This window comes from Amblyraja radiata, chromosome 9 (genome assembly GCF_010909765.2).
Source record: "Amblyraja radiata isolate CabotCenter1 chromosome 9, sAmbRad1.1.pri, whole genome shotgun sequence".
Classification (NCBI taxonomy): domain Eukaryota; kingdom Metazoa; phylum Chordata; class Chondrichthyes; order Rajiformes; family Rajidae; genus Amblyraja; species Amblyraja radiata.
The window spans coordinates 6,850,818-6,876,084 of NC_045964.1; the positions used below are offsets into that span (position 1 = coordinate 6,850,818).

Below are 25,267 nucleotides of genomic sequence, written 5' to 3' on the forward strand. Positions count from 1 at the left end.
AAACCAGTTGGAAGGGGGTAGCCCCGTCTTCCAACCTCCAGGTTGCCCCCTCCTCCCCCCAACATCGCCATCTCCACCCCCCTCCCGCCCCCTCCTCCCGCCCCCTCCTCCTCCTTCGCTCCTGGAGTCGCCGACATACTCCACCTTAGAAGCGACAGCAGGTGAGAGGGGAGGGAACCTCGTGGTGACTTAAGGGATGCACTGAAACACAAAGTGCAGGAGTAACTCAGCTGACTGAATCAGTCTGAGGGCAGGTCCAGACGTCACCTATCCGTGTTCTCCAGAGCTCCGCTCTAAGATCTTTGCTCCAGAGATATCTGACCCGCTGAATTACTCCGGCATTGTGTGTCCTTTCGGTGGGTGAAGAAGGGCTCGCTGGTTCACTTTGCCAGTCGGGAGTGGCGTCGGAACCCAGGGGGTCTAAACGGGCGGGGAGACCGTGTGAGCCGGGGATGGGTCGGCAGGTCCGTCCCTATGTCCAGCATCTGTTACAAGGGGGGTCCTTAAAACAAGGATTTACTGTATTGTCTTTGTGAAACAGTTGGGGGAGAAGATTAAGAGCATAGTTGATTCTTTCACATTGGAGGGACACAAGCAGGAAGAGCGCTCGCCATTCACAGTGCCGTCTTGTCAGTTTCTTTGTTGAACTAAATTAAGGCGCATGTTGCAATCAAATCAGGGAATTTTAGTTGAATTCTTGTAATTTTGTCCGGATTGTCGGGATGGACGGACCATCAGTGGCCGGAAAATTGGTGTTCAACATGAACTAATATCCAAACAGAGCCAAGAGAAAAGCCCCACTAAAGGGCCTGTCCCACTGTACGAGGTAATACAAGAGCTCTCCCAAGCTTAAAAAAAATCAAACTCGTGGTAAGCCCGTAGAATGTACGTAGCGGGTACGTCGGAGCTCGGGACGTCTCTTAGCGGGTCGTAACGCTAACGGCAGGTACTTGGGAAACGCGGTAAGCTCGTGAAGACTTGTGAAGATTTTTCAAAATGTTGAAAAATATCCACGAGGGCCCCGAGTACCTACGAGCGGCTATTACCGTAATTCTCCGAGTTTGAATCAGGGGAAACTCAGGAGAACTCTTGAATTAGCTCGTACAGTGGGACAGGTCCTTAACTGGGTCTGGAAACCTCCCTAGACCTAGACCATGGTCCTGGCCAAGCTGGCCATCTGCGAGTCACGGCGCCAGGCAAATGCTTGCCCCTTTACCGGGCTTACGTCTGCGCCCGGGTGATGTTAGAGAGGGACATAGTGGTACAGTAGTTATTTAGTATATTTGTAACGTAGGTGTTTGGTATTTAGTGTCTGAATAATTTGATGATTTTGTAATATGGTGGTGGGTGTGTCACCACTGTTTTTTTTGTTTTGGTTTTTGTATCGTGTTCGTAAAGGGCGTTATTTGTGCGTCATTTAGGCAACATCATTTACACATCATGACGCAAGACACATGCATTGACGCGCGCGTAATGCGTGTATTGCGTGCATTATGCGCGTGGTGAGACGTGGTGACGTAGGCAGTGACGCGCGGTGAGTGCGCGGCACCCCAGGATTTTGGGATGCTCAAAATCCTCGCACGCCATCTACGAGAAGCGCAAATGACGCCCAAGTGGGACAGGCCCTTAATCTAGGTATGTTGCAAAGCCTACCTGAAGATCGCTGAAAATCTGTCCCAGCCCGTGTGCGCGATTTTGGCGCCGTTTAGAGGGGGGCGGGTTTAAAACGCGATTTTCCCTAGGCTGTTCAAATCGAGGTTTTTCAGCCTAGTTAATTATTAACGAAAAATCGCTGGAAGATTCCGTAGCTGGAGCTATTTTTAGTTTAAGGGCTTTATTTACTTGTTATAGTAGGTTAAAAATTAACCTCTAAACCCGCGACCGCCGACAACGGGTCGGATCTCATACAGGGGACAACGGAAGGTAGGCTGTTTATTTTTACGTTAAAAAGGGCTTCTTAAGATCCCTTTATACAAAGTTTAATGTTGCGAGTAGCTAATTTGGGCCCCATTATATCCCGCAGTATTTTTCTGGGCATTTGAGGGCACAAATCTACCGCAATGTGAACTTTCTAAACCAGCGCGTTCACAGGATCCCACTGGAAAGCTGATTTAAATGGACTTTAATTTACAGCGATTGAACACTAAATTCCTTCCATTTGGCCTATAAATTAATGTAAATTAGATTTTAAAATCATGTTTTATTGTGAATTATTTGTGAATATTATTTGGACACTTAGGCTATTTAAAAATGTTAATCATTTATTAAGAAATGGATAGATGTTTAGATCAAGTAATTGAAGTTTGAAATTAGCTACAATTGGGTAACTAACTAATTATATGCTTTAATTTCAGGTCATCCAAGTAAGATTATTTTATATTTGTTTCAGAATGCTTCAATCTATGATAACTGAAAATTTCATTCAGTTCTCTTAATTTTTAAGAAAGTTATGGGCTTTTGACTGTCCTCGATCACAGCTTTTTTGTTATGTCCATAGAAAATCAATAGGGAACAAGATGCTAATTTCCGAGTATGAAAATGGCCATAACTTTTTAAATACTTGAGATATGAAAGTGAATTAGGTGTCAAATTAAACTTATTTTTATGCTTTATCTGATGGGATAAATTGCAGACTTGATTTTTAAAATCTCAAAATTTTGTAACATTGCTACTTAATCAAATAAATTATTTTTCATCCAAGAAAAAGATAAAAAGACTCATGGCCTGGTTAACATCAAAGAAAGCCCAACCTTCTGTTTCTGTAGCAAGCTCTGAGCCGCGTCCACAGAATTGCCAAAGTTACTTGAAGAAGCATTGGGCATGCGTTCAGCAATCCACTTCATCTCTAAATCACTGTTGTGGTGGAACTCGTATAGGGCCACCATTGCTTCCAGGAGTTTCCTTCTCTGTTTCAGAGGTATCTTGAGTGATTCAAACCTGTGCAGACAGGGAAATGGGAACAAGAGCATTAAGTCATAGATAATAGGTGCAGGAGTAGGCCCTTTGAGCCAGCACTGCCATTCGATGTGATCATGGCTGATCATCCCCAATCAGTACCCAGTTTCTGCCTTCTCCCCATATCCCCTGACTCCGCTATCTTTAAGAGCCCTATCTAGCTCTCTCTTGAAAGTATCCAGAGAACCGGCCTCCACCGCCCTCTGAGGCAGAGAATTCCACAGACTCACCACTCTCTGTGAGAAAAAGTGTTTCCTCGTCTCCGTTCTAAATGACTTACCCCTTATTCTTAAACTGTGGCCCATGGTTCTGGACTCCCCCAACATCGGGAACATGTTTCCTACCTCTAGCGTGTCCAAACCCTTAACAATCTTATGTTTCAATGAGAAAACCTCTCATCCTTCTAAACTCCAGAGTGTACAAGCCCAGCCACTCCATTCTCTCAGCATATGACAGTCCCGCCATCCCGGGAATTAACCTTGTAAACCTACGCTGCACACCCTCAATAGCAACAATGTCCTTCCTGAAATTAGGGGACCAAAACTGCACACAATGCTCCAGGTGTGGTCTCACTAGGGCTCTGTACAACTGCATGGAACTTTAAAACGATTCACTCTCTAATCCAAGTGGAAGACTCCTAATTAAACAAGTGAACATTTTGAAAGCACGAGGGAGGTGAAAATGTTGCAGGGACCGATGACAAAATTGTCAGCCTTTTCCCACGTACTGAGAGCTGGCCTCCCCATTCCACTGGCTGAGATTCCAAGAAGCTGCCTCCCAAATCGACCCCCATTCCCTTTCCCCAACGGCCTGGGTAGCAAGATTCCCATTCCCCTCCCCGACATCCTGGACAGCAGGATCCTCGTTCCTCTCCTCAACATCCCGGGGACTGGGATCCCATTCCACTCCCAGAGATTCCGAGCACCCGGATTCATATTCTGCCGCCTGACATCCCAAGTAGCAGGGACCCATCCTAAGATTCAGAACAGTTTCACCAGTCCAATCCCCAGAGCCAGCGCATGATCATCTCCGCTCCCTTCCTTGCATCCATCTGTCTATGTCCCTATCCCAGCCCCAGGTGGCCAGCACCACAGAGGTCAGGTATCTGTTCCCCAGTCCAATTCCCTAGAGCCAGACCCTGATATCTCCATTGAAGATGGACACAAAGTGCTGGAGTAACTCAGTGGGACAGGCAGCATCTCTGGAGAGAAGGAATGGGTGACGTTTAGAAGGGTCTGAACCTGAAACCCCACCAATTCCTTCTCTTCAGGGATGCTGCCTGTCTCGCTGAGTTACTCCAGCATTTTATGTCTATCTTCGGTGTAAACCAGCATCTGCAGTTCCTTCCAACACACCAGTGTCTCCATTCTACACTTTCCATTCAAGCTTTCCCAAGGCAGTCATAGTGTTAATGTCTTACTCCTTCAATGCCCCTTAAGCACCAATTACTTGCCCCAATACGACCACTCGTTCCAAATTTCTCTCCTTCCAATCCAACAAGCCTCACCAGTCTAGATGTTTTTGCGTCTGTTCCAGTATCCTCTGTGAATCAAAGTGACCAGTCGCCATCTTCTTGGCACGATTGACAATGCTGTTCATTTTCTCGGCGAGTTCTCGCATGTCACCCTCCAGCCATTTGTGTTCCTTCAGTAAGCGCCTGCTCGATCGCAGATCACGGCCCGTGTCATTGCTCTGGAGAATCTTCTCAATTTGGTCAAGCTTTGCTTTGGCATCCTTGAAAGAGAAAGAGTCAGTGGAAATTCAATTACAATCCGAGCCTAAAGTAGATTAAATATTATTGACTAGACCTTGGATAGTTCAGTTTAGTTCAAGGGTTCCCAAACTGGGGTAAATTCCGCCTACCCAAAGGGGTTTATTTTTTTAATTCTGGATTTGTACACTCTGTAGTGTAGTACTTGTATACTCTGGAGTTTAGAAGGATGAGAGGCAATCTTATTGAAACATATAGGATTATTAAGGGTTTGGACACGCTAGAAGCAGGAAACATGTTCCCGATGTTGGGGGAGTCCAGAACCAGGGGCCACAGTTTAAGAATAAGGGGTAAGCCATTTAGAACGGAGACGAGGAAACACTTTTTCACACAAAGTTGTGAGTGTGGAATTCTCTGCCTCAGAGGGCTGTGGAGGTCAGTTCTCTGGATGCTTTCAAGAGAGAGCTAGATAGGGCTTTAAAAATAGCGGAGTCAGGGGATATGGGGGGAAGGCAGGAACGGGGTACTGATTGGGGATGATCCGCCATGATCACATTGAATGGCAGTGCTGGCTCGTAGGGCTGAATGGCCTACTCCTGCACCTATTGTCTATTGTCTACTGTACATATTTCATCTCATTGACTAACTGTTTGGTTCTGTTCATCATTAGTTGTTAATAAATAAGTGAAATAATATTGTTATGTGCTATTAAAGTTGCCGGGGGTAAACGGGACAGAAAAGGTTGGGAAGCCCTGGTTTAGTTTACTGTCACGTGCACCAAGCTACAGCGAAAAGCTTGTGCTGCATGCTAACCAGTCAGCAGAAAGACAATACATGGTTACAATGGGGCCATTTACAGTGTATAGATACATGATAAGGGAATAACGTTTAGTGCAAGATAATGCCAGTAAGTTTGATTAAGATAGTCCCAGGGTCACCAAAGAGGTAGATAGTAGTTCAGCAGTGCTGAGAAGAAACTGTCCCTGAATCTGGAGGTGTGTGTTTTCACACTTCTATACCTTTTGCCTGACGGGAGAGGGGAGAGGAGAGAAGTGAGAGTGGCTGGGTTGCGACTCGTCCTTGATTATGCTGCTGGCCTTGCCAAGGCAGCGTGAGGCATAATGGAAGGGAGGTTGGTTCGTGATGGCCCCACCTGCATTTGGTCTCTCTGATGCAGAAGAGATAACATTGTAATGCAATGGAACACATTGGCCATATTCTCACAGCAGTGTAGAAGAATGGGAATGAGCTCATTCTGAGATGAACTGCTGCGAAAGATGCTGAAACCGTTTCTCTGGATGGAAGTCAGAATTGAGGGACTGGAATTCAACAAAAAAAATTGGTCTTACGCTTCAGAGCGAGTGGGAATTTTTAAAATGTCATCTTAGATTTCCGGGTGCTCAATCCTCAAATATATTAATTGAGATATGGGGAATTACTGTGAAAGTGGATGAGGAGCAATATCTGTCCTTGACTACTATTACTTTAAATCATTGGACCTAAGATGTTTAGGTGACCTGAATCATTAAAATGTACACTCATAAGATCATGTGACAGGAGCAGAATTAGGTCATTCGGCCCATCAAGTCTCCTCCGCCATTCAATCATTGCTGATCTATCTCTCCCTTCCAACTTCCTCACTCCCAAATAAGGGACAAAAGGTCAAAATACGGGCCAAATTCCCCACGGCAATTCGTTGACCGACTGGGCCGTGTCTGGGTGAATGATGAGTTGTCCCGGGTGCTGGACTGTACACAAAGCCCAGCCGGCGGGCCAGCTGAGGAGTTTTGGCCCGGCGCCCCGTCCAACTCATGAACCGATGATCGGCCATGAGAAGGAGGGGGGGTGGTGGTGTCGGCGGTAAGCGAAGGTCCGAAGGTCGGACAGCTGGCCGGGCTGCCGACCGACGGGGCCACGGGCGAGGCGCTGCTGCTGCTGCACTCCATGGGCTGCACTACGTCGGGACTGGTGATGTGGGACCGGACGCGGCGCTCTGACCCGACAGTCCCCTCGACCCGAGTAGTAGCGGTCAAATACAGGACAAGGGCGGTCCCTTACGGGACAAACCAATTTAGCCCAAAATACGGGGTGTCCCGGCTAATACGGGACAATTGGCAACCCTACTCCTAACCCTATTCTACTCCCTTCTCCCCCTAACCCCCCATCTTCGCATGTACATTCTGAACACAACATTACTGCCATGCAAATACTGGAACACACATTCAGCAAGTAGCAGGTGCTAATGCAGATTCTCCATGTGCTTCATGTGAATGGGTGCAAACACCTCCTTGGTCATCATTGTGCCACAGGTTTATGTGTCCAGATCTTACATGAAACATCACTGCTCATGCTGATTCAAGCACCCAGCCTCACCTGCAGGAGCTCCATCAGCTGCTCCTGTTGTCCAGCTTGCCTCATTTTATCTCCACGTTCCCCCATTTTATCGAGGAGCTCTTCCCACTTCTCGTTCAGCGCCACAAGTTGCGATTTGATGGCATCTCGAGCATAATGATTCTGATTGATGAGATTGTTTCCTGTCTAATGATTCAAACACAAACCATGCAAAAGATACATTAATGGCATCTGCAATGAAATATCCATTTTCACAATAATAGTTGCAGAATGCATTTTAGTGTTCATCTCCAAACTGGCTGGTTAGCACGGTGGGATTTTGGTTATTATATCATTAATGTGTTAGAAATAAAGCTGCAACTCATTATAATGAGAAAGGTTCGTTGACCTAACATACAACTGCATTGATGCCAATAACATATTAGAAGATAGATGGACTATTTGAAGGACAACATGAACATCTGAATGCTAACACACAATTCATTCATTTAAAAGATTGTTAACAGCCAAAGTCTAAAGACAATGGCCCCTTGAGAATCCAGAGAAGCCAGGCTGCATTCAAGTGTAGGAAGGAACTGCAGATGTTAGTTTACATTGAAGATAGACACAAAATGCTGTTTGAAGGGTCTCGACCTGAAACGTCCCCCATTCCTTCTCTCCATAGATGCTGCCTGTCCCGCTGAGTTACTGCAGCATTTTGTGTCTATCCAGACTGCATTCGTCTGGGCAAATGAAATTAAAATGTGCTAGAAGCCATATATATAGGAGGGACAGACAGAGGGATGGAAAGAGGAACGGGCAGAGGCACCAAGGGACAGAGGAACAGACAGAGGGAGGCACAGAGGGACAAAGGGAGGGACAGAGAGACAAAGAGAGGGACAGAGGGGCAGAGAAGGACAGACAGAGAGACAGAGGTATGCAGGGACGGCCAGAAGGACAGGGGATGGACAGAAGGACTAAGAGGGACAGACGGAGGGATGGATAAAGGACAGATTGCATTATTTATTGTTGCCAAACTTGAGAGTGAACACAAGGGAAAAAAACAATTCCATGTTATCTTCACTAATCTACCTGTTGTAAGTGCAGTTGTCCATGACATTGTGGTAAGAGCTACCACAGGCAGCCCTTGTGAAGACAAAATCCCCCTTTTTCGCACTAAGGAAGCTTCCATCAATTTGTGTAATGCTACTGCCATGCTATGGATGTTGACAATATCTGACGGCTGTCAATGGTGGCAGAGTGTATTCCAACATAATTCATATGCTCACAGCCTGAAACATTCCTCACTCTCCCACAGCCACTATCAAACAGAGCAACCTGTTGACATTGATTGCGGTGTGCGGCAGATCGGGCAATGAGCAGGGTCATGTTTACATAAAGATGACATTTCAATCTGACAAAGTTGCGTCGCAGGACTACATACACGCTGAGGCCGCAAAAGAAGTGAGAAATAGACAGCGCTAAATAACCCTACAACAGATCTGCTGTTCTTCTTAGTAATGAATGAAGTAGTGATTTATTTGCACTGTCTCCAATCTAGTTGTATTCACAATGTGGTTTCCTCTACAATGGAGAAACCAAACTCAGATTGGGTCACTGCCTTGTGGAGAACCTGCATTTTGTCAGCAGGGATAACTGAAGAAGGGTCTGACGAAGAGTCTCGACCAAAAACGTCACCCATTCCTTCTCTCCAGAGATGCTGCCTGTCCCGTTGAGTTACTCCAGCGTTTTTTCTCTCTGCCTTCGGGATAACTCTGAGCTCTCTCTTGACTCCTACTTGTGTCCTTCCTATGTGTCTCCTTCCACTGTGATCCACTGTCTGTGGCCTCCTACACAGTTTCAATGAGCCCCATTGTAATCTTACAAACAACATTCCTTCTGTTTAAGAAGGAACTGCAGATGCTGGAAAATCGAAGGTACACAAAATGCTGGAGAAACTCAGCGGGTGCAGCAGCATCTATGGAGCGAAGGAAATAGGCTGAACATAGGTAGGGAGGGATTTAACCAAGGGGGATAGGATGGAGTCAAGGTATGTGGAAATGAGTTTTTTAGGGCACAAATTTCCTTTGCCCCATAGATGCTGCTGCACCCGCTGAGTTTCTCCAGCATTTTTGTGAACCTTCCTTCTGGACGCAATAGTGAATGTTCCAACTTTAGGCAATTCACGCCCTCTGTCTGTGTTAGACCCAGTCATTTCTGCTGGAAGTCAGCCATCTAAAGGTCGAGGAGAGAGTTGGAGAGCAGCCATTTTGAGAGGAGAGTAGGCATTTTGTAAAACTGGCTGCGGAGTGCAGAGAATGCTATGTTATGATTGGAAAGGAAGCTTTGTTTCAAGCGAGGGTGGGAAAAGCAGGCATTTAATTGTATGAGGAAGAGACTTGGTTTAGTTTAGTTTAGTTTAGAGATACAGTGCAGAAACAGGCCCTTCTGCCCACCAAAGCCCAGCACTGAGGAAGCGGATGAACTGTTGCTTGGATACACTTCACAAAGTCGGCATTGGTGCTTGGAAGTATGATATTGCCGCCATTGCGGAAACGCGTTTGTGGGAGCTCAATATTCTGGGGTTTCGATGTTTCAGATGTGATCGGGAGCAAGGCAAAAGAGTTGGAGGAGTTGCGCTACTGGTCAGGGGGATGATCACAGCGGCACTCAGAGAGGACATACTGGAGGGTTCATCTGCTGAGGCCATATTGACAGAGCTTAGAAATAGGAAAGGTGCAAGCACTCTAATGGGATTGTGCTGTAGACTCCCCAATAGAGGACCAGATATGTAGACAGATCATCGAAAGATGCCCAAGCAACATGGTTGTCTTAGTGGGCGATTTAATGGGCCTGTCCCACTTACGCGACATGTTGAAAATCCAGTGGAGACCAGAACAAAATATGACTCTTTGGGTGTCTACTCACGACCATACAGGCTTCACCCCGCGACAGGGTGTCGCTTGTATGGTCGTGAGTAGTCTCCTCAGTTCCCTGGAGAAAAGGAATAGGTGACGTTTCGGGTCTAAAGAAGGGTCTCAACCCGAAACATCGCCCTTTCCTTCTCTACAGAGATGCTGCCTGTCCCGCTGAGTTACTCCAGCATTTTGTGTCTATCTTTGATAACATTTATATTTGGTTTAAAAAAAGCAGTGAAGGGCCTGTCCCACTACACGCGTTTACCCAAGAGAGCTCCCGAGTTTAAAGAAAAAATTAACTCGTGGTAGTATGTAGAATGTATGGAGCTCGGGACGTCTCTTTGCGGCTCGTAACGCTAACGGCAGGTACTCGGGAAACGCGGTAAGCTCGTGAAGTTTTTTCAACATGTCGAAAAATGTCCACGAGAGCCCCGAGTACCTACGAGCGGCATTACCATAATTCTCCGAAATCGAATCAGGGGAAACTCGGGAGAACTCTTGAATTAGCTTGTACAATGGGACAGGCCCTTTAGTAACGGCATTGAACAAGATCCAGGTTGCATGGCAGCCTATGCTTCAGAGACTTAGTCAATGGTCTCGGGCTGTTAATTAAGGGAGCCCATTTAACAGATATGGCCGCACCTGCTTCAGATCATCCGCTCGTATCTGGTTTGCCATCACCTCCTTCTCCATGGCCTCATGTCGCTTCAGTTTGCGCAGGATGTTTGCGGGGTCTCGGTATGATTCATCGGAGGCAACCACGTACTTTTCATCGATCCACATCAGGAGCTCAGCTGCATCTCTGCGAAATTCCTAAAGGGGAGGAAAGGAAAGACTGAAGTGGGATTTCAACCTTGGTCGGAATACAAACCGAATTCTGGCTACCACACCTCAGAAAAGATCAATTGGGCTGGTCCTCGAGTTTGTGTTCGTTAAGGGTGCAAAGGATGAGATTGAATTCTTGCATTCCACTTTTATTATTCTGAACTATTCCTTCTCACAGAAATGTTTCCTTCTCACAGGTGCGGAGGGTGCAAAGGCCCCGACCTCCACTTCCACAAAGGAGGAAGTTGACTGAACTTTATTGCCTTCCATCACAGTGAGGAATGTGGATTCCACAGTGGTGGATCTTTATGTTACATTTTATTTTATGTGGCTGTGAGTCTTGTTGCTTTTCACTTAGTATGTCAACTCAAATTTCACTGTACCTTAGTTGGTTATAAGTGACAATAAACACAAACTTGAACCTCTGTGCATCTCGCAATGGTCAGATACCATGTTAAGGATAGTCGCAGAGTCAGATATACATAACGGATACAGGCACTTCAGCCCAACACAATGGTCTGAAGAAGGGTCTCGACCCGAAACATCAACCATTCTTTCTCTCCAGAGATGCTGCCTGTCCCGTTGAGTTACTCCAGCCTTTTGTCTGTCCTCAGTTAGAGTCGTAGAGTGATGCAGCGTGGAAACAGGCCCTTCAGCCCAACTTGCCCACACTGCCCAACATGTCCCAGCTACACTGCACTAGGCCCACCTGCCTGCGTTTGGTCCATAGCCCTCCAAACCTGTCCTATCCATGTACCTGTCTAACATTGGGATAGCCCCTGCCTCAACTCCCTCCTCTGGCAGCTTGTTCCATACAACCACCGCCCTTTGTGTGAAAAAGCTACCCCTCAGATTCCTATTAAATCTTTTCCCCTTCACCTTAAACCTATGTCCCCTGGTTCTCGATTCCCCTACTCTTCCCCTGGGAAAGAGACTCTTGTGCACCTACCCGATCTATTCCTCTCATGATTTTATACACTCTTAAGTTCTCTTAGTTTAACAATATTTGGCCTTTGTCCTGCCTCATTCGGTTGACATTCCTCTGCGTGTACCTTGCTAAGCTGGTCCTGTGTAGGTAACTCGTGCCTGTGTAACCATGCTATTGCCAGCAGATTTGAATTGCACTACATGACTGTGTGGTGCGCTGCTTTACTGCTGGCTGGGCCATAAACACTAGTTATTAAAACCAAACCTGCACCTCTGAAACTAATTCTGCACTTGTTGACTTCAGAGCTCTTGTTCTGAAAGGGAGTTAGCCACTAAAGAATACCAGTGTTGGAAGTCAAATGAATTATTAAATTGAGCTCCAAATAGATTCTCATTAAGAAGGGCAGCACAGTGGCGCAGCGGCAGAGATGCTGCCTTATAAGCCAGAGACCCGGGTTCGATCTTCACTACGGGTGCTGTCCGTACGGAGTTTGTACGTTCTCCCTGTGACTTGAGTGGGTTTTCTCCAGGATCTCTGGATTCCTCCCACACTCCAAAGACGTAGGTCAATTGGCTTGGTATAGTTGTAAATTGTCCCTGGTGTGTGTAGGATAGCATTAGTGTACGGGGATCGCTGGTTGGCATGGACTCCAGTGGACTGAAGGACCTGTTTCCATGCTGTATCTCTAAACTAAACTAAACTAAACTAAAATCCCAGATTCTCAGATATGGAGTTCACCTTGGCAGGCTAGGTAGAAGGGTGCAATGATTTGAATCGTGCTGCTGTCCAGAAGCCTTCCAATTCTGAAAGCCCTGTCCCACAGTGCAAGTTCATTCCAAGAGCTCTCACGAGTTAAAAAAAAATCAAACTCGTGGTAAGCACGGAGAATGAACGTAGCGGGTACGTCGGAGATCGGGGACGTCTCTTAGCGCCGTGTAACGCTAATGGCAGGTACTTGGGAAGACTCGCTAATGTTAGGTAAGCACGGGAAGACTCGTGAAGATTTTTCAACACGTTGAAAAATGTCCACGAGAGCCCCGGGTACCGACGAGTGGCCATTACCGTAAATCTCCGAGTTCGAATCAGGGCAAACTCGGGAGAACTCTTGGAATGAACTCGCACCATGGGACAGGGCTATGGACCTGTGCTGGAAGGTTGTCTTTCTAGTGAGTCAGCATGGATACAAACCTGAAGTTTCTGCGATTCTGACAGCCTGTTTCGCCGATAGTCACTGCTCCGTTTAAGATCACTCCATCTGTCAATGATCAGAAAAACTCTCTTCTGGATCCTAGAGATGAAAAGAAACATTGTCACTGCTAAGTTCACAACAATTTGGAATGGAACCAGCATCACTATTACAGAGCAATTGATCATTCACCACAATGCTTGCGCTTAAAATCCCTATTCTGTTTGTCTCCAAGTCAGAAGTATCGACAATTCCAGAGTTAAATAATGCCACTGAATTACTTTGACTTCCTCAGGATCTATCTGTTGTCTCTCTGAGAAAGGAATTCCCTGCTACAGAGGGCAGTGGAGGCCAAATCACTGGATGGATTTAAGAGAGAGTTAGATAGAACTCTAGGGGCAGTGTTGGCACGAGGGGCCGAATGGCCTCCTCCTGCAACTATTTTCTATGTTTTTGGACAATTCTAGAAATGCTGGAGATTGCAAAAGGCGGTGGTTGACTCAGTTGAGTCAGTGTATTTCCGTGTCGGAGTAGCGGTGGGAGATTTCAACAGGCAGCCAGTGGATCGGTTGAGTGATCAAAATTGGCTAATTGACCAGCCGATACAAAGAAGGCAAGGTATAGCGGAGCGACCTATTGGGAGCAGCAGTGTTGAGCAAGTGATTGTGTTGAGGGGAAGTGTGAGGCTTTGGCTCAAGAGGCTTCAGCGAGGAGGCTGAGCAGAGAGGGGGATGAGGCACCCTGCAGGCTGCTGTTTCTAGCGTGTGATTGTTGTGCTTTTTTGTCTTTGGTTTTATTGCAGTAAGGGCGACACGGTGGCACAGAGGTAGAGCTCCTACCAAACAGCGCCAGAGACTTGGCGTCAATTCTGACTACGGGTGCTGTCTGTACGGAGTTTGTACATTCTCCCCGTGACCTGCGCGGGTTTTCTCCGGGATGTAAATTATCCCTTATGTCATCGAGTCATAGAACAATACAGTGTGGAAATAGGCCCTTCGGCCCAACTCGCCCATACCAGCCAACAGTGTCCCAGCTACTCTAGTCCCACCTGCCTGCGCTTGTTCCGTATCCATCCAAACCTGTCCTATCCATGTACCTGTCCAACTGTTTCTTAAACAATGGGATAGTCCCAGCCTCAACTTCCTCCTCTGGCAGCTTGTTCCATACACCCACCACCCTTTGTGTGAAAAAGTTACTCCTCGGATTCCTATTAAATCTTTTCTCCTTCACCTTGAACCTATGTCCTCTGGTCCTCGATTCCCCTGCTCTGGGTAAAAGACTCTGTGCATCTACCCAATCTATTCCTCTCATGATTTTGTACACCTCTATAAGATCTCCCCTCATCCTCCTACGCTCCATGGAATAGACATGGTGTTAGTGTGTGGGGATCGCTGGTCGGTGCGGACTCGGTGGGCTGAAGGACCTGTTTCCGCGCTGTATCTAAACTCGTGGAGGAAACCTCCTGCAGGATGTGGGAAGTCAGGGAAATTGCCGGTGTTCCTGATGACCACCCCTGTGGGAATTGTGCCCAGGTGCAGCTCCTTTTACCGGCCACATTAGGGAACTGGAGCTACAGCTGGAGGACCTCAGATGGTCGAGGAGAAGGAGAGCTTCATGGATAGGAGTAGCAGCGGGGTGGTCAGGCCTATGGTACAGTGGTAGAGTAGATGGGTGACCATGAGGAAAGGGAGTAGACAGAGAGTCCAGGTGACCCCTGTGGCCATTCCCCTTCAAACGGGAACTCCCTCTTGGAGATTGCAAAAGGCAGTGGTTTTTGGGGACCTTGCGTCCTTATGGCATTAACATTGAATTCTCCCAATTTGGCTAGCCCGTGCTGTCTCCTCCCCTTCCTTAACCCTCTAGCTGTCTCCTCCCACCCTCCCATCCGCCCGCCCTCGGGCTCCTCCTCCTCCTCCCCTTTTCCTTCTCTCTTTCCCCACCCCCCATCAGTCTGAAGAAGGGTTTCGGCCCGAAACGTCGCCTATTTCCTTCGCTCCATAGATGCTGCTGCGCCCGCTGAGTTTCCCCAGCAATTGTGTGTACCCTCTTGGATCCTGTTGAGGGGGGATGACATGTCAAGAATGAGCAGCATTAGAGGGCAGGGCAGTGACACCAAGTCTGGCTCTGGGCCACAGTGGGGAAGAGTAACGTCAGGCAGAGCCATGGTGGTCGGAGGCTCGTTAGTTAGGAGGACAGACAGGGGATTCTGTGGCAGCAGTCGGGACTCCAGGATGGTGTGTTGCCTCCCTGGTGCCAGGGTCCAGGATGTCTCGGAGTGGCTACACCACGTTCTCAAGGAGTGAGCAGAACAGAAGTTGGCACAAATGACAAAAGGAGGGAAATGGATGAGGTGTAGTAAAAGGATTATAGGGAGTTAAGCAAAAGGCTCGTGATCTCTGGATTACTTCCAGTGCGAGTGAGGGTGGGAGCAGGAAGATAGGGCAGATAGATGCATGTGTGGCTGAGGCATGTGTTGGTGCAGGGGGCAGAGGCCATTGGGATCTCCTGGGGCAGAGGTAACCTGTACCATCAATGTAAAGCACTTTGGTCAATGAGAGTTGTTTTTTAAATGCGCTATAGAAATAAAAGTGACTTGACTTGACTTGTACGAGAGGGATGGGTACACCTGAATTGAAGGGGAACTAATATCCTGCCAGGCAGGTTTACTAGTGCCACATGGATGGATTTAAACTAGATTAGCAGGGGGGGGCGAGATCCAATGCAAGATAGAGGCTGATGAGAGACTGGAGTCACTATGGATGGCGATGAAAGAAAGTTTGATGGGCAGGAGCACAGCAGGGAACGAGCAAGGAATGATGGATTGAATTGCATCAAGATGGATGAACTTAGAGTGATACGTGCAACTGGGATATTGTAGCCGTTACAGAAATCTGGCTAAGAGTGGGACTAGGGATTGTGGCTTAATGTTCAACAGTACTAGCGGAGTGATCGAAGTGGGGGTAAAATAGGAGAGGGTGTTGCTTAATGGAGAATGTAACCGCAGTAGTTCCAAATAACATTATTGACGGTTCTTCCTGTGAGGTTCTATGGGTGGAGCTGAGGAATAAAAAGAGGATGTTTAAGAAAGAACTGCAGATGCTGGAAAAAATCGAAGGTAGACAAGAATGCTGGGGAAACTCAGCGGGTGAGGCAGCATCTATGGAGTGAAGGAATAGGCGACTTTTCTGGTCGAGACCCTTCTTCAGATTGATGTGGGGAGGCTGGGAGGCGGGAAAAAGAAAGAAAGAGGTGGAGACAGTAGGCTGTGGGAGAGCTGGGAAGGGGAGGGGAAGGAGGGAGAACGTAAGGACTACCTGACATTGGAGAAGTCAATGTTCATACCACTGGGGTGATGGTCGCCTTGTTCTTAGTAGGTCCCCCTTGGTCATTACTGACCATGGGTCACCTTGTCTGGAGTGTACTCTAGGCCCCCAAATAGTCAACGGGAATTAGAAGAGCAAATATACCAGGCAGCTACAAGACCAATAAGGTTGTCATAATAGGATATTTTAAAGGGGCTGTCCCACTTGGGCGACCTAATTGGCGAGTTTAGAAGAGTTTAAAAAAATGACATGTTGAAGACCAGCTTCGACTATGTTGAAGACCAGCTTCGACTAGCTACGACTAGCTACGACTAACTTCGGGAAAATTGGACATCGAATAGTGGAGAGTGAAGACGACCTCCTTCGATCTCTTTCGACCTCCCTTCAACTCTGATGAAGACTATCTACGACTACCTTCGACTACCCTCGTACCTGTAAGTCTTTTTAGTGTGGGAGGGAACCGATGATCTTTTCCCCAGATCACAGGGAGAACGTACAAACTCCGTACAGACAGCACCAGTAGTCAGGCTCGAACCTGGGTCTCCGGCGCTGCATTCGCTGCAAGGCAGCAACTCTACTGCTGCGCCACCGTGACCCCCCTTATTGTGTTCAGTTTTGATCACCCTGCTATAGGAAGGATATTGTTTAGCTGGAAAGAGTGCAGAGAATATTTACAAGGATGTTACCAGGACTTTAATGGATGGGATTTATATAGCGCCTTTCTAATACTCAAGGCGCTTTACATCGCATTATTCATTCACTCCTCAGTCACACTCGGTGGTGGTAAGCTACTTCTGTAGCCACAGCTGCCCTGGGGCAGACTGACGGAAGCGTGGCTGCCAATCTGCGCCTACGGCCCCTCCGACCACCACCAATCACTCACACACATTCACACACAGGCAAAGGTGGGTGAAGTGTCTTGCCCAAGGACACAACGACAGTATGCATTCCAAGCGGGATTCGAACCGGCTACCTTCCGGTTGCCAGCCGAACACTTAGCCCATTGTGCCATCTGTCATCCCGACTTTGAGGGTATAGGGAGGTCGGGCAGGCTAGGACATTATTACTTAGAGCATAGAAGGATGAGGGATGATCTTATAGAGGTGTATAAAATTATGAGATGAATAGATCTGGTAAATGCATCCACGAAGGGGAATAAAGGACCAGGGGACATGGATTTAAGGTGAGAGGGGAAAGATTTAATAGGATCCTGAGGGGCAAGTCTATCACACAGTGGGTAGTGGGTAGAATATCAAGCGAGCTGCCAGATGTCATGAGGCAGGAAGTTTAGTTTAGTTTAATTTTTTAGTTTAGAGATACTGCGAGGAAACAGGCCCTTCGGCCCACCGGGTCCGCGCCGACCAGCGATCCCCACACACTAACACTATCCTACACCCACTGGTGATAATTTTTACATTTATCAAGCCAATTAACCTACAAACCTGCGGTAGAGTTGCTGCCAGAGACCCAGGTTCCATCCCGACTGCGGGTGCTGTCTGTATGGAGTTTGCACGCTCTCCCCGTGACCTGTGAGGGTTTTCTCCAAGATCTTCAGTTTTCTCCCACTCTCCAAAGTCGTACAGGTTTTGTAGGTTAATTGGCTTGGTGTAAATGTAAACAATTGTCCCTAGATTGTGTAGGGTAGCGTTAATGTGTGGGGATCGCCGGTCTATGCGGGCCGAAGGGCCTGTTTCCGCACTGTATCTCTAAACTAAAACTAAACATCTGCAAATTACTGCTACTCTTTATTGGCACAGATCCTCGGGTAATTCCACAAACAAGTTCTTTACCGAAAACTTAAAGATCAAAGGATCACAAGAGAAATCCAACATATGGAAAATAAAATACGGGTAAACTATAATCGTATCATGTGTTTCATTGGGGTTTAAAATAAGAGGGATTTATATGACCTAGCACAGATATATTCTTTTCAGTTACATTATAATAGTAGGAATGTTATCAGATTAATGGAGTAGTAAACACTGCCCAGTCCATCATCGGCTCTGACCTCCCTACCATCGAGGGGATCTATCGCAGTCGCTGCCTCAAAAAGGCTGGCAGCATCATCAAGGACCCACACCATCCTGGCCACACACTCATCTCCCCGCTACCTTCAGGTAGAAGGTACAGGAGACTGAAATCTGCAACATCCAGGTTCAGGAATAGCTACTTCCCCACAGCCATCAGGCTATTAAACTCAACTCAATCAAAAATCTGAACTTTAATAGCCTATTGCATTTTATCTGTTTATTTATGTGTGTGTATATATATTCAATGGTATATGGTCACACTGATCTGTTCTGTATTTATTTATGCCTACTATATTCTGTTGTGCTGAAGCAAAGCAAGAATTTCATTGTCCTATCTGGGACACATGACAATAAACTCTCTTGAATCTCTTGACTCTTGAGAATGTAACACAGGTAGCCGATGCCTCTGACCCACAGAGTGTTCCTAGCATTTCTGGACTCTTTCTCTGTTTCATCATCCTTTTTGACAGAGGGAAAAACCTTAGATTGACAAAGAAATTCAGCTGCCGTTCATAATATAACATTTACACATTGGAAGGTGAGGGAGTGAAAGGATAGCCATACGTTTTGTTGGCGTAATTGTTGCTCTGGTTGAGTTTAGAGGCTCGGTCCTGTATCCCCTGAATCCTCTGGTCTGTCCACCTCAGCACATTCTCAAAGTCTTCATGCCTCTTCACTAGGCTGCTCACGGTGCCCACAGAGTCCTGTGAAAATAATTCAGACCATTACAGCTCTCAAAGCGCGAGGCTCTTACCTTCAACACCTCATTCGACTTGCGTCAACAAGTGGGAGCTCAGAAAGGTTGTGGGTTCAAATCTCACCCAGAGAGTTGAACTCATTAACGTGAGACTCCATCTGAGAGTAAGTGAAGCCTTGTTTATTGTCCCAAAGGTGGCACAGTTGAAAGTAACATCTTCGAGCCGTTAAACCAAGTCTTCACGCACTCTCATGTATGATATTGAAGAAAGGCAAGGAGTTATGGCCAACCATAATCCCTCTATCAATATTATTATCTGATTATTAACGGATTACTTAGGTAGACAAAAATGCTGCAGAAACTCAGCGGGTGAGGCAGCATCTATGGAGACACGAGAAGGAATAGGCAACATTTCGGGCCGAGACCCTCCCGAAACGTTGCCTATTCCTTCTCTTCTCCCCATAGATGCTGCCTCACCCGCTGAGTTTCTCCAGCATTTTTGCATTCCTTCGATTCTTCCAGCATCTGCAGTTCTTTCTTCAACATTAGCGGATCACTTGGTCATTTTAATTTGCTGATTGAGTGTTTTTTGCTGTGCCCACAATGCCCACTAAACTTCCATCATTGCAGTAATGGTTGTATTTAGTTAGATGTATAACACTTTGTGAAGATGCTGCAGTAGAAACTGCAAAAAAATTCAGGAAACATATCAAGGACTTGAATTACCGAGCCAGAGCTTTTTTGGTAGGAAATGCGTAAAACCCTGCTTCTCCAGACTTTGTTCAGCGTGCCACATGACATGGGTGTGTCGAGATTCCTGTCCAGCCTGCTAGCAAGGCTACATCCACCTTTGGTTGGTTAACAAGTGCCCATTTAGGAGCTGGGTAGACAGAAATGCTGGAGAAACTGAACGGGTGAGGCAGCAACTATGGAGCGAAGGAATAGGTGACTTTTCGGGTCGAGACCCTTCTTCAGACTGAAGGACTTTAGGAGCTGGTGTGACTAAGCCTGATCACATTAACAATGAGGCCCATAGCTTCAGTGACCTGGGTTCAATCTTTATATCTAATACTCCTTATACAAGTTGAACATCTGGAGTATTGTGCACTACATCTGGAGTATTGTGTACAGTTTTGGTCTCCTAATTTAAGGAAGGACATCCTTGTGATTGAGGCAGTGCAGCGTAGGATCACGAGATTGATCCCTGGGATGGCGGGACTGTCATATGAGGAAAGATTGAAAAGGCTAGGCTTGTATTCGTTGGAGTTACGAAGGATGAGGGGGGGATCTGATAGAAACATATAACATTATAAAAGGACTGGTCAAGCTAGATGCAGGAAAAATGTTCCCAATGTTGGACGAGTCCAGAACCAGGGGCCACAGTCTTAGAATAAAGGGGAGGCCGTTTAAGACTGAGGTGAGAAAAAGCTTTTTCACCCAGAGAGTTGTGAATTTGTGGAATTCCCTGCAACAGAGGGCAGTGGAGGCCAAACCACTGGATGGATTTAAGAGAGAGTTAGATAGAGCTCTAGGGGCTAGTGGAATCATGGGATATGGGGAGAAGGCAGGCACGGGTTATTGATTGGGGACGATCAGCCATGATCGCAATGAATGGCGGTGCTGGCCTCCTCCAGCATCTATTTTCTATGTTTCTATGACTCTAATAGTAATGGCGTTCGTCAAAGGATTTTGGTGAACCTTTGCGCACGTCCTCCGGGGGCAAGTATATCTATAGGACGAGCTGGTGAAATGACCAGTAAAGGCGCAGCTGTAGCTATAGCCAATGGTACAGCTCCTGCACTCAAAACCATTTTACCTTCCTTTCTTGCCTCTAGTCACAGGTTGCACGGGTCACCCAAATCTCTTTGAGGACCAGCGATCCCCGTACACTAACACTACCCCACGCACACCACATGGGACAATTCACATTAATACCAAGCCAATTAACTGACAATCCTGTATGCCTTTGGAGGAAACCGGAGCACCTGGAGAAAACCCACACAGGTCACGGGGAGAACATACAAACTCCGTACAGACAGCCCCTGTAGTCAGGATTGAACCCGGGTCTCTGGCGCTGTAAGGCAGCAACTCTACCAGATGCTCCACCCATTATCTTGTTACCAAATATGGGGAGAAGGCAGGCACGGGTTATTGATTGGGGACGATCAGCCATGATCATAATGAATGGCGGTGCTTGTTCGAAGGGCTGATTGGCCTCCTTCTGCACCTATTTTCTATGTTTCTATGTTTCTAACTGATTTTCCAGCATCCTCTGTTCCAGAGCCTTTCTGGATTATCTGTTTTCTGGACCAACAATAGGTCGATAATGACACACCTCCTGAGTCTCTAAAGCACCATGGAGTGCCAGAAACCATGATAAAACAAATATAAAACGTAAACTGAATGTGACTGGAATGACCTGCCGACCCATCCCCGACTCACACCGTCTCCCCGGCCATTTAGACACCTGGATTCTGACCCCACTCCTGACTCACAAGGTGAGCCAGAGAGCCCTTCTTCACCCACTAAAAGAACACACAGTGCTGGAGTAATTGAGTGGGTCAGGATCTCTGGAGAACACGGATCGGTGACATCAGGAACCTTCCTCGAGCTGATTCAGTCGAATGAGTTACTCCAGCACTTTGTGTCATTTCACTTTAAACCCACTGGTCTGCACCTGCGAGCCCTTCTTCACCGGTCGACACGGCTGTTGTTGCGGCTCACGTGGTATCCCCTGGGGACAGCGCTTTCTTCAGGCCGCTGCCCCCTCCTCCCCTTCCACCCCCTCCCCACGCCCACTGCCGCCTCCTCCTTAGAAGCGGCAGCAGGTGAGAGGGGAGGGAGCCCCATGGTGACCGAGCATGCTGTGTCAGTGGGGGCACACTGAAGAAATCGCTGTCGCCAGAGGCTACAACGTGAGCAGCAACAACAGCCGTGTGAACCGGTGAAGAAGGGCTCGCTGGTGTAGACCAGCAGCATCGGCGCCTAGTTTGAAGGTGAAACGACACAAAGTGCTGGAGTAACTCAACAGACTGAGGACCGGTCCCAACGTCACCTATCCATGTTCTCCAGAGATCCTGACCCACTGAATTACACCGGCACTGTGTGTCCTGTCGGTGGGTGAAGAAGGTCTCGTTGGGGCACCTTGCGAGTCAGGAGTGGCGTCGGAAACCGGGGCTGAGGAGAAACAGCCAGGGAGACGGTGTGAGTTGTGGATGGGTCGGCAGGTCTGTCCATTATATCTGGCATCTGTGATAAGGGGGTCCATTAAAATGAGGGTTTACTATATCGGTCTTTGTGAAACTGTTAAGGGCCCTGTCCCACTGTACGAGGTAAATCAAGAGTTCTCACGAGTTTTACCCCGATTCGAACTCGGAGAATATCCGTACCGGGTCCGTAGGATGTCCCGTAGCGGCTCGTAGAGTAACGGTAGGTACTCGAGAAATCCGGTAAACTCGTGATGTTTTTTCAACACTGTGAAAAATGTCCACGAGTAAAAAAATACTCGTGATTGAAAAAATTGATACTTTTTACTCGAACGAGCCGCTACGAGGCATCCACAAACTCCTACGGACCCGCTACGGACATTCTCCGAGTTTCGAATCAGGGGAAAATTCGGGAGAACTCTTGAATTACCTCGTACAGTGGGACAGGCCCTTAAGGAGTGAAGATTGAGAGCACAGTTGACTCTTTCATGATGGAGGGACACAACCAGAAAGAGCGCTCGCTATTCACAATGGCATCTGTGGCCGCTCAAGGAATTTCAACTGAGCTCTCGTAACTTTGGCCAGGTTATAGGGGTGGGCGGACCATCAGTAGCCGGAAAATCGGTGTTCAACGTGTGTGTAGGGTTTGCATTTTCTCCCTGTAATCGTTTCCCCTGGACGGTCCTGGTTACACCCACATCTCAAAGACATGCTGCGAGGTTAAATGGCTGGTAGACACAAAATGCTGGACTAACTCAGCGGGTGAGGCAGCTTCTCTGGAGAGAAGGAATGGGCGACGTTTCGGGTCGAGACCCTTCTTCAGACTGATGTCAGGGGAGGGGGCGGGACAAAGATAGAGTCGGAGACAGTGAGACTAGTTAACTGGGAAGGGGGAAGGGGATGGAGAGAGAAAGCAAGGGTTATCTGAAGTTCGAGAAGTCAATGTTCATACCGCTGGGGTGTAAACTACCCAAGTGAAATATGAGGTGCTGTTCCTTCAATTTGCGCTGGGCCTCACTCTGACAATGGAGGAGACCCAGGACAGAAAGGTCAGATTGGGAATGAGAGGGGGAGTTGAAGTGCTGAGCCACCGGGAGATCAGGTAGGTTTAGATGGATTGAGCCGAGGTGTTCAGCGAAACGATCGCGGAGCCTGCGCTTGGCTAATTGGCTACTATAAATTGTTTCCCGTGCTGAGGGGAGGGATGGCAGGAATATGGGGCTAAAGTTAGTTGATGGGCATGCGTGGGAGAATAGGTTACAGTGGAATGGTATGATGTTCTCAGAGGAAGAATGATCAATGGGCCGATCTTCAGACATTTCACTGGTTCATCCTCCCCTACTTGTGATGTATCTGGTTGGACACCAACCATGTGGAAATGCTGGCAGCCTTTAGCAGGAAGAAAATCATAAGTGATAGGAGCAGAATGAGGCCATTCGGCCCATCAAGTCTACTCCGCCATTCAATCATGGCTGATCTATCTCTCCCCCCTAACCCCATTCTCCTTCCTTCTCCCCATAACCCCTGACACCCTTACTAATCAAGAATCTATCTATCTCTGCCTTTAAAATATCCATTGACCTGGCCTCCACAGCCTTCTGTGGCAAAGAATTCCACAGATTCACCACCCTCTGACTAAAGAAATTCCTCCTCATCTCCTTCTTAAAAGAATGTCCTTTAATTCTGAGGCTATGACCTCTAGTCCTAGACTCTCCCACTTGTGGAAACACACTCTCCACATCCACTCTATCCAAGCCTTTCACTATCCGGCAAGTTTCAATGAGGTCCCCCCTCATTCTTCTAAACTCCAGCGAGTACAGGCCCAGTGCCGTCAAACGCTCATCATATGTTAACCCACTCATTGCTGGGATCATTCTTGTAAACCTCCTCTGGACCCTCTCCAGACCCAGCACATCCTTCCTCAGGTATGGGACCCAAATTTGTTCACAATATTCCAAATGCGGCCTGACCAGCGCCTTATAGAGCCTCAACATTACATCCCTGTTTTTGTATACAAGCCCTCTTGAATTAAATGTTAGAATTGAGTTTGTTTTCTTTATTACTGATTCAACTTGCAGATTAACTTTTTAGGAATCCTGCACCAGCACTCCCAAGTCCCTTTGCATATCCGATTTCTGGATTATCTCCTCATTTAGAAAATAGTCTACACCTTATTCCTACTACCAAAATGCATGACTCCACACTTTGCTACACTATATTCCATCTGCCACTTCTCTGCCCACTCTCCCAACATGTCTAAGTCCTTCTGCAGAGTCCCTGCTTTCTCTACACTAACTACCTCTCCACCTATTTTCCTATCATCCGTAAACTTGGCCACAGTTTCAAATCATTACCGTACAAAATGTCATTCCTTATTGTAAACAATGCAGATATTCTTGAAGCAAATGCTTATAACCTAGTCATGGTGAAGCACTATGTTGGATTCATTCGGCCCATAGAATGTGCAGGTAGTAAGCTTGATAATAAGAATAATGGATGCAAAGCGAGAGACATTACCCCAAGATCACCGATCTTCAGGAAGGCATCGTGACTGGACAGAGTTGCCTCGATGCGATCTGCCTCGTGGTTAAACTGCTGCAGCGCAAGTCCTTCCTCCAATTTGGCGTTGCGTTCCTTCCATGCGTCATCCAGCTCCACCTGTAGACCCATCATTTTCTGCAGTAATCGGGAAACGTCGCTGGAGGGGGTCCTCTTTACCACCTGATTCCCCAAGTCATTCAGCTCCTGGAAGCTAATGCAGGTAAAATGTAAACAATAGGCCTTTAGGACAAAAAATACCCATGCCAAACATGACGCCAAATTAAACTAGTCTCATCTGACTGAACACGATTCATATCCTACCATTCCCCTGCCTATCCTTGTGTCTATCTGAAAGCATCTTTAAGGGCCTGTCCCACTTTCACGAGGTAATTCACGAATTCTCCCGAGTTTTCCCCTTGATTCAAACTCGCAGAATGTTTGTAACGAGTTCGTAGGAGTTCGTAGATATATCGTAGCGGCTCGTTATGCCAGCCGTAGGTATTCGTGGCATCAGGTAAGTCGGGACGTTTTTTCCAGCCCGATAAAAAATATCCATGAGTAAACAAATGGCCGGGATGAAAGAAATTGCAACTTTTTACTCGTAAGGAGGACATTG

At 47.2% G+C, this 25,267-nt stretch overlaps 1 protein-coding gene across 1 annotated transcript in view; it reads right to left on the reverse strand.

Annotated features, from left to right (window-relative positions):
- Positions 1-25,267, reverse strand: part of sptbn5 (spectrin beta, non-erythrocytic 5) — a 288,791-nt gene that overhangs the window by 173,321 nt on the left and 90,203 nt on the right. The window contains exons 19-25 of the mRNA XM_033026595.1: positions 24,628-24,862; positions 18,772-18,911; positions 12,857-12,956; positions 10,558-10,728; positions 7,040-7,204; positions 4,463-4,689; positions 2,751-2,937 (exon numbers count right to left, since the gene is read on the reverse strand). Coding sequence (XP_032882486.1) covers positions 2,751-2,937; positions 4,463-4,689; positions 7,040-7,204; positions 10,558-10,728; positions 12,857-12,956; positions 18,772-18,911; positions 24,628-24,862 — 1,225 coding nt within the window. The remainder of the gene's footprint in view (positions 1-2,750; positions 2,938-4,462; positions 4,690-7,039; positions 7,205-10,557; positions 10,729-12,856; positions 12,957-18,771; positions 18,912-24,627; positions 24,863-25,267) is intronic.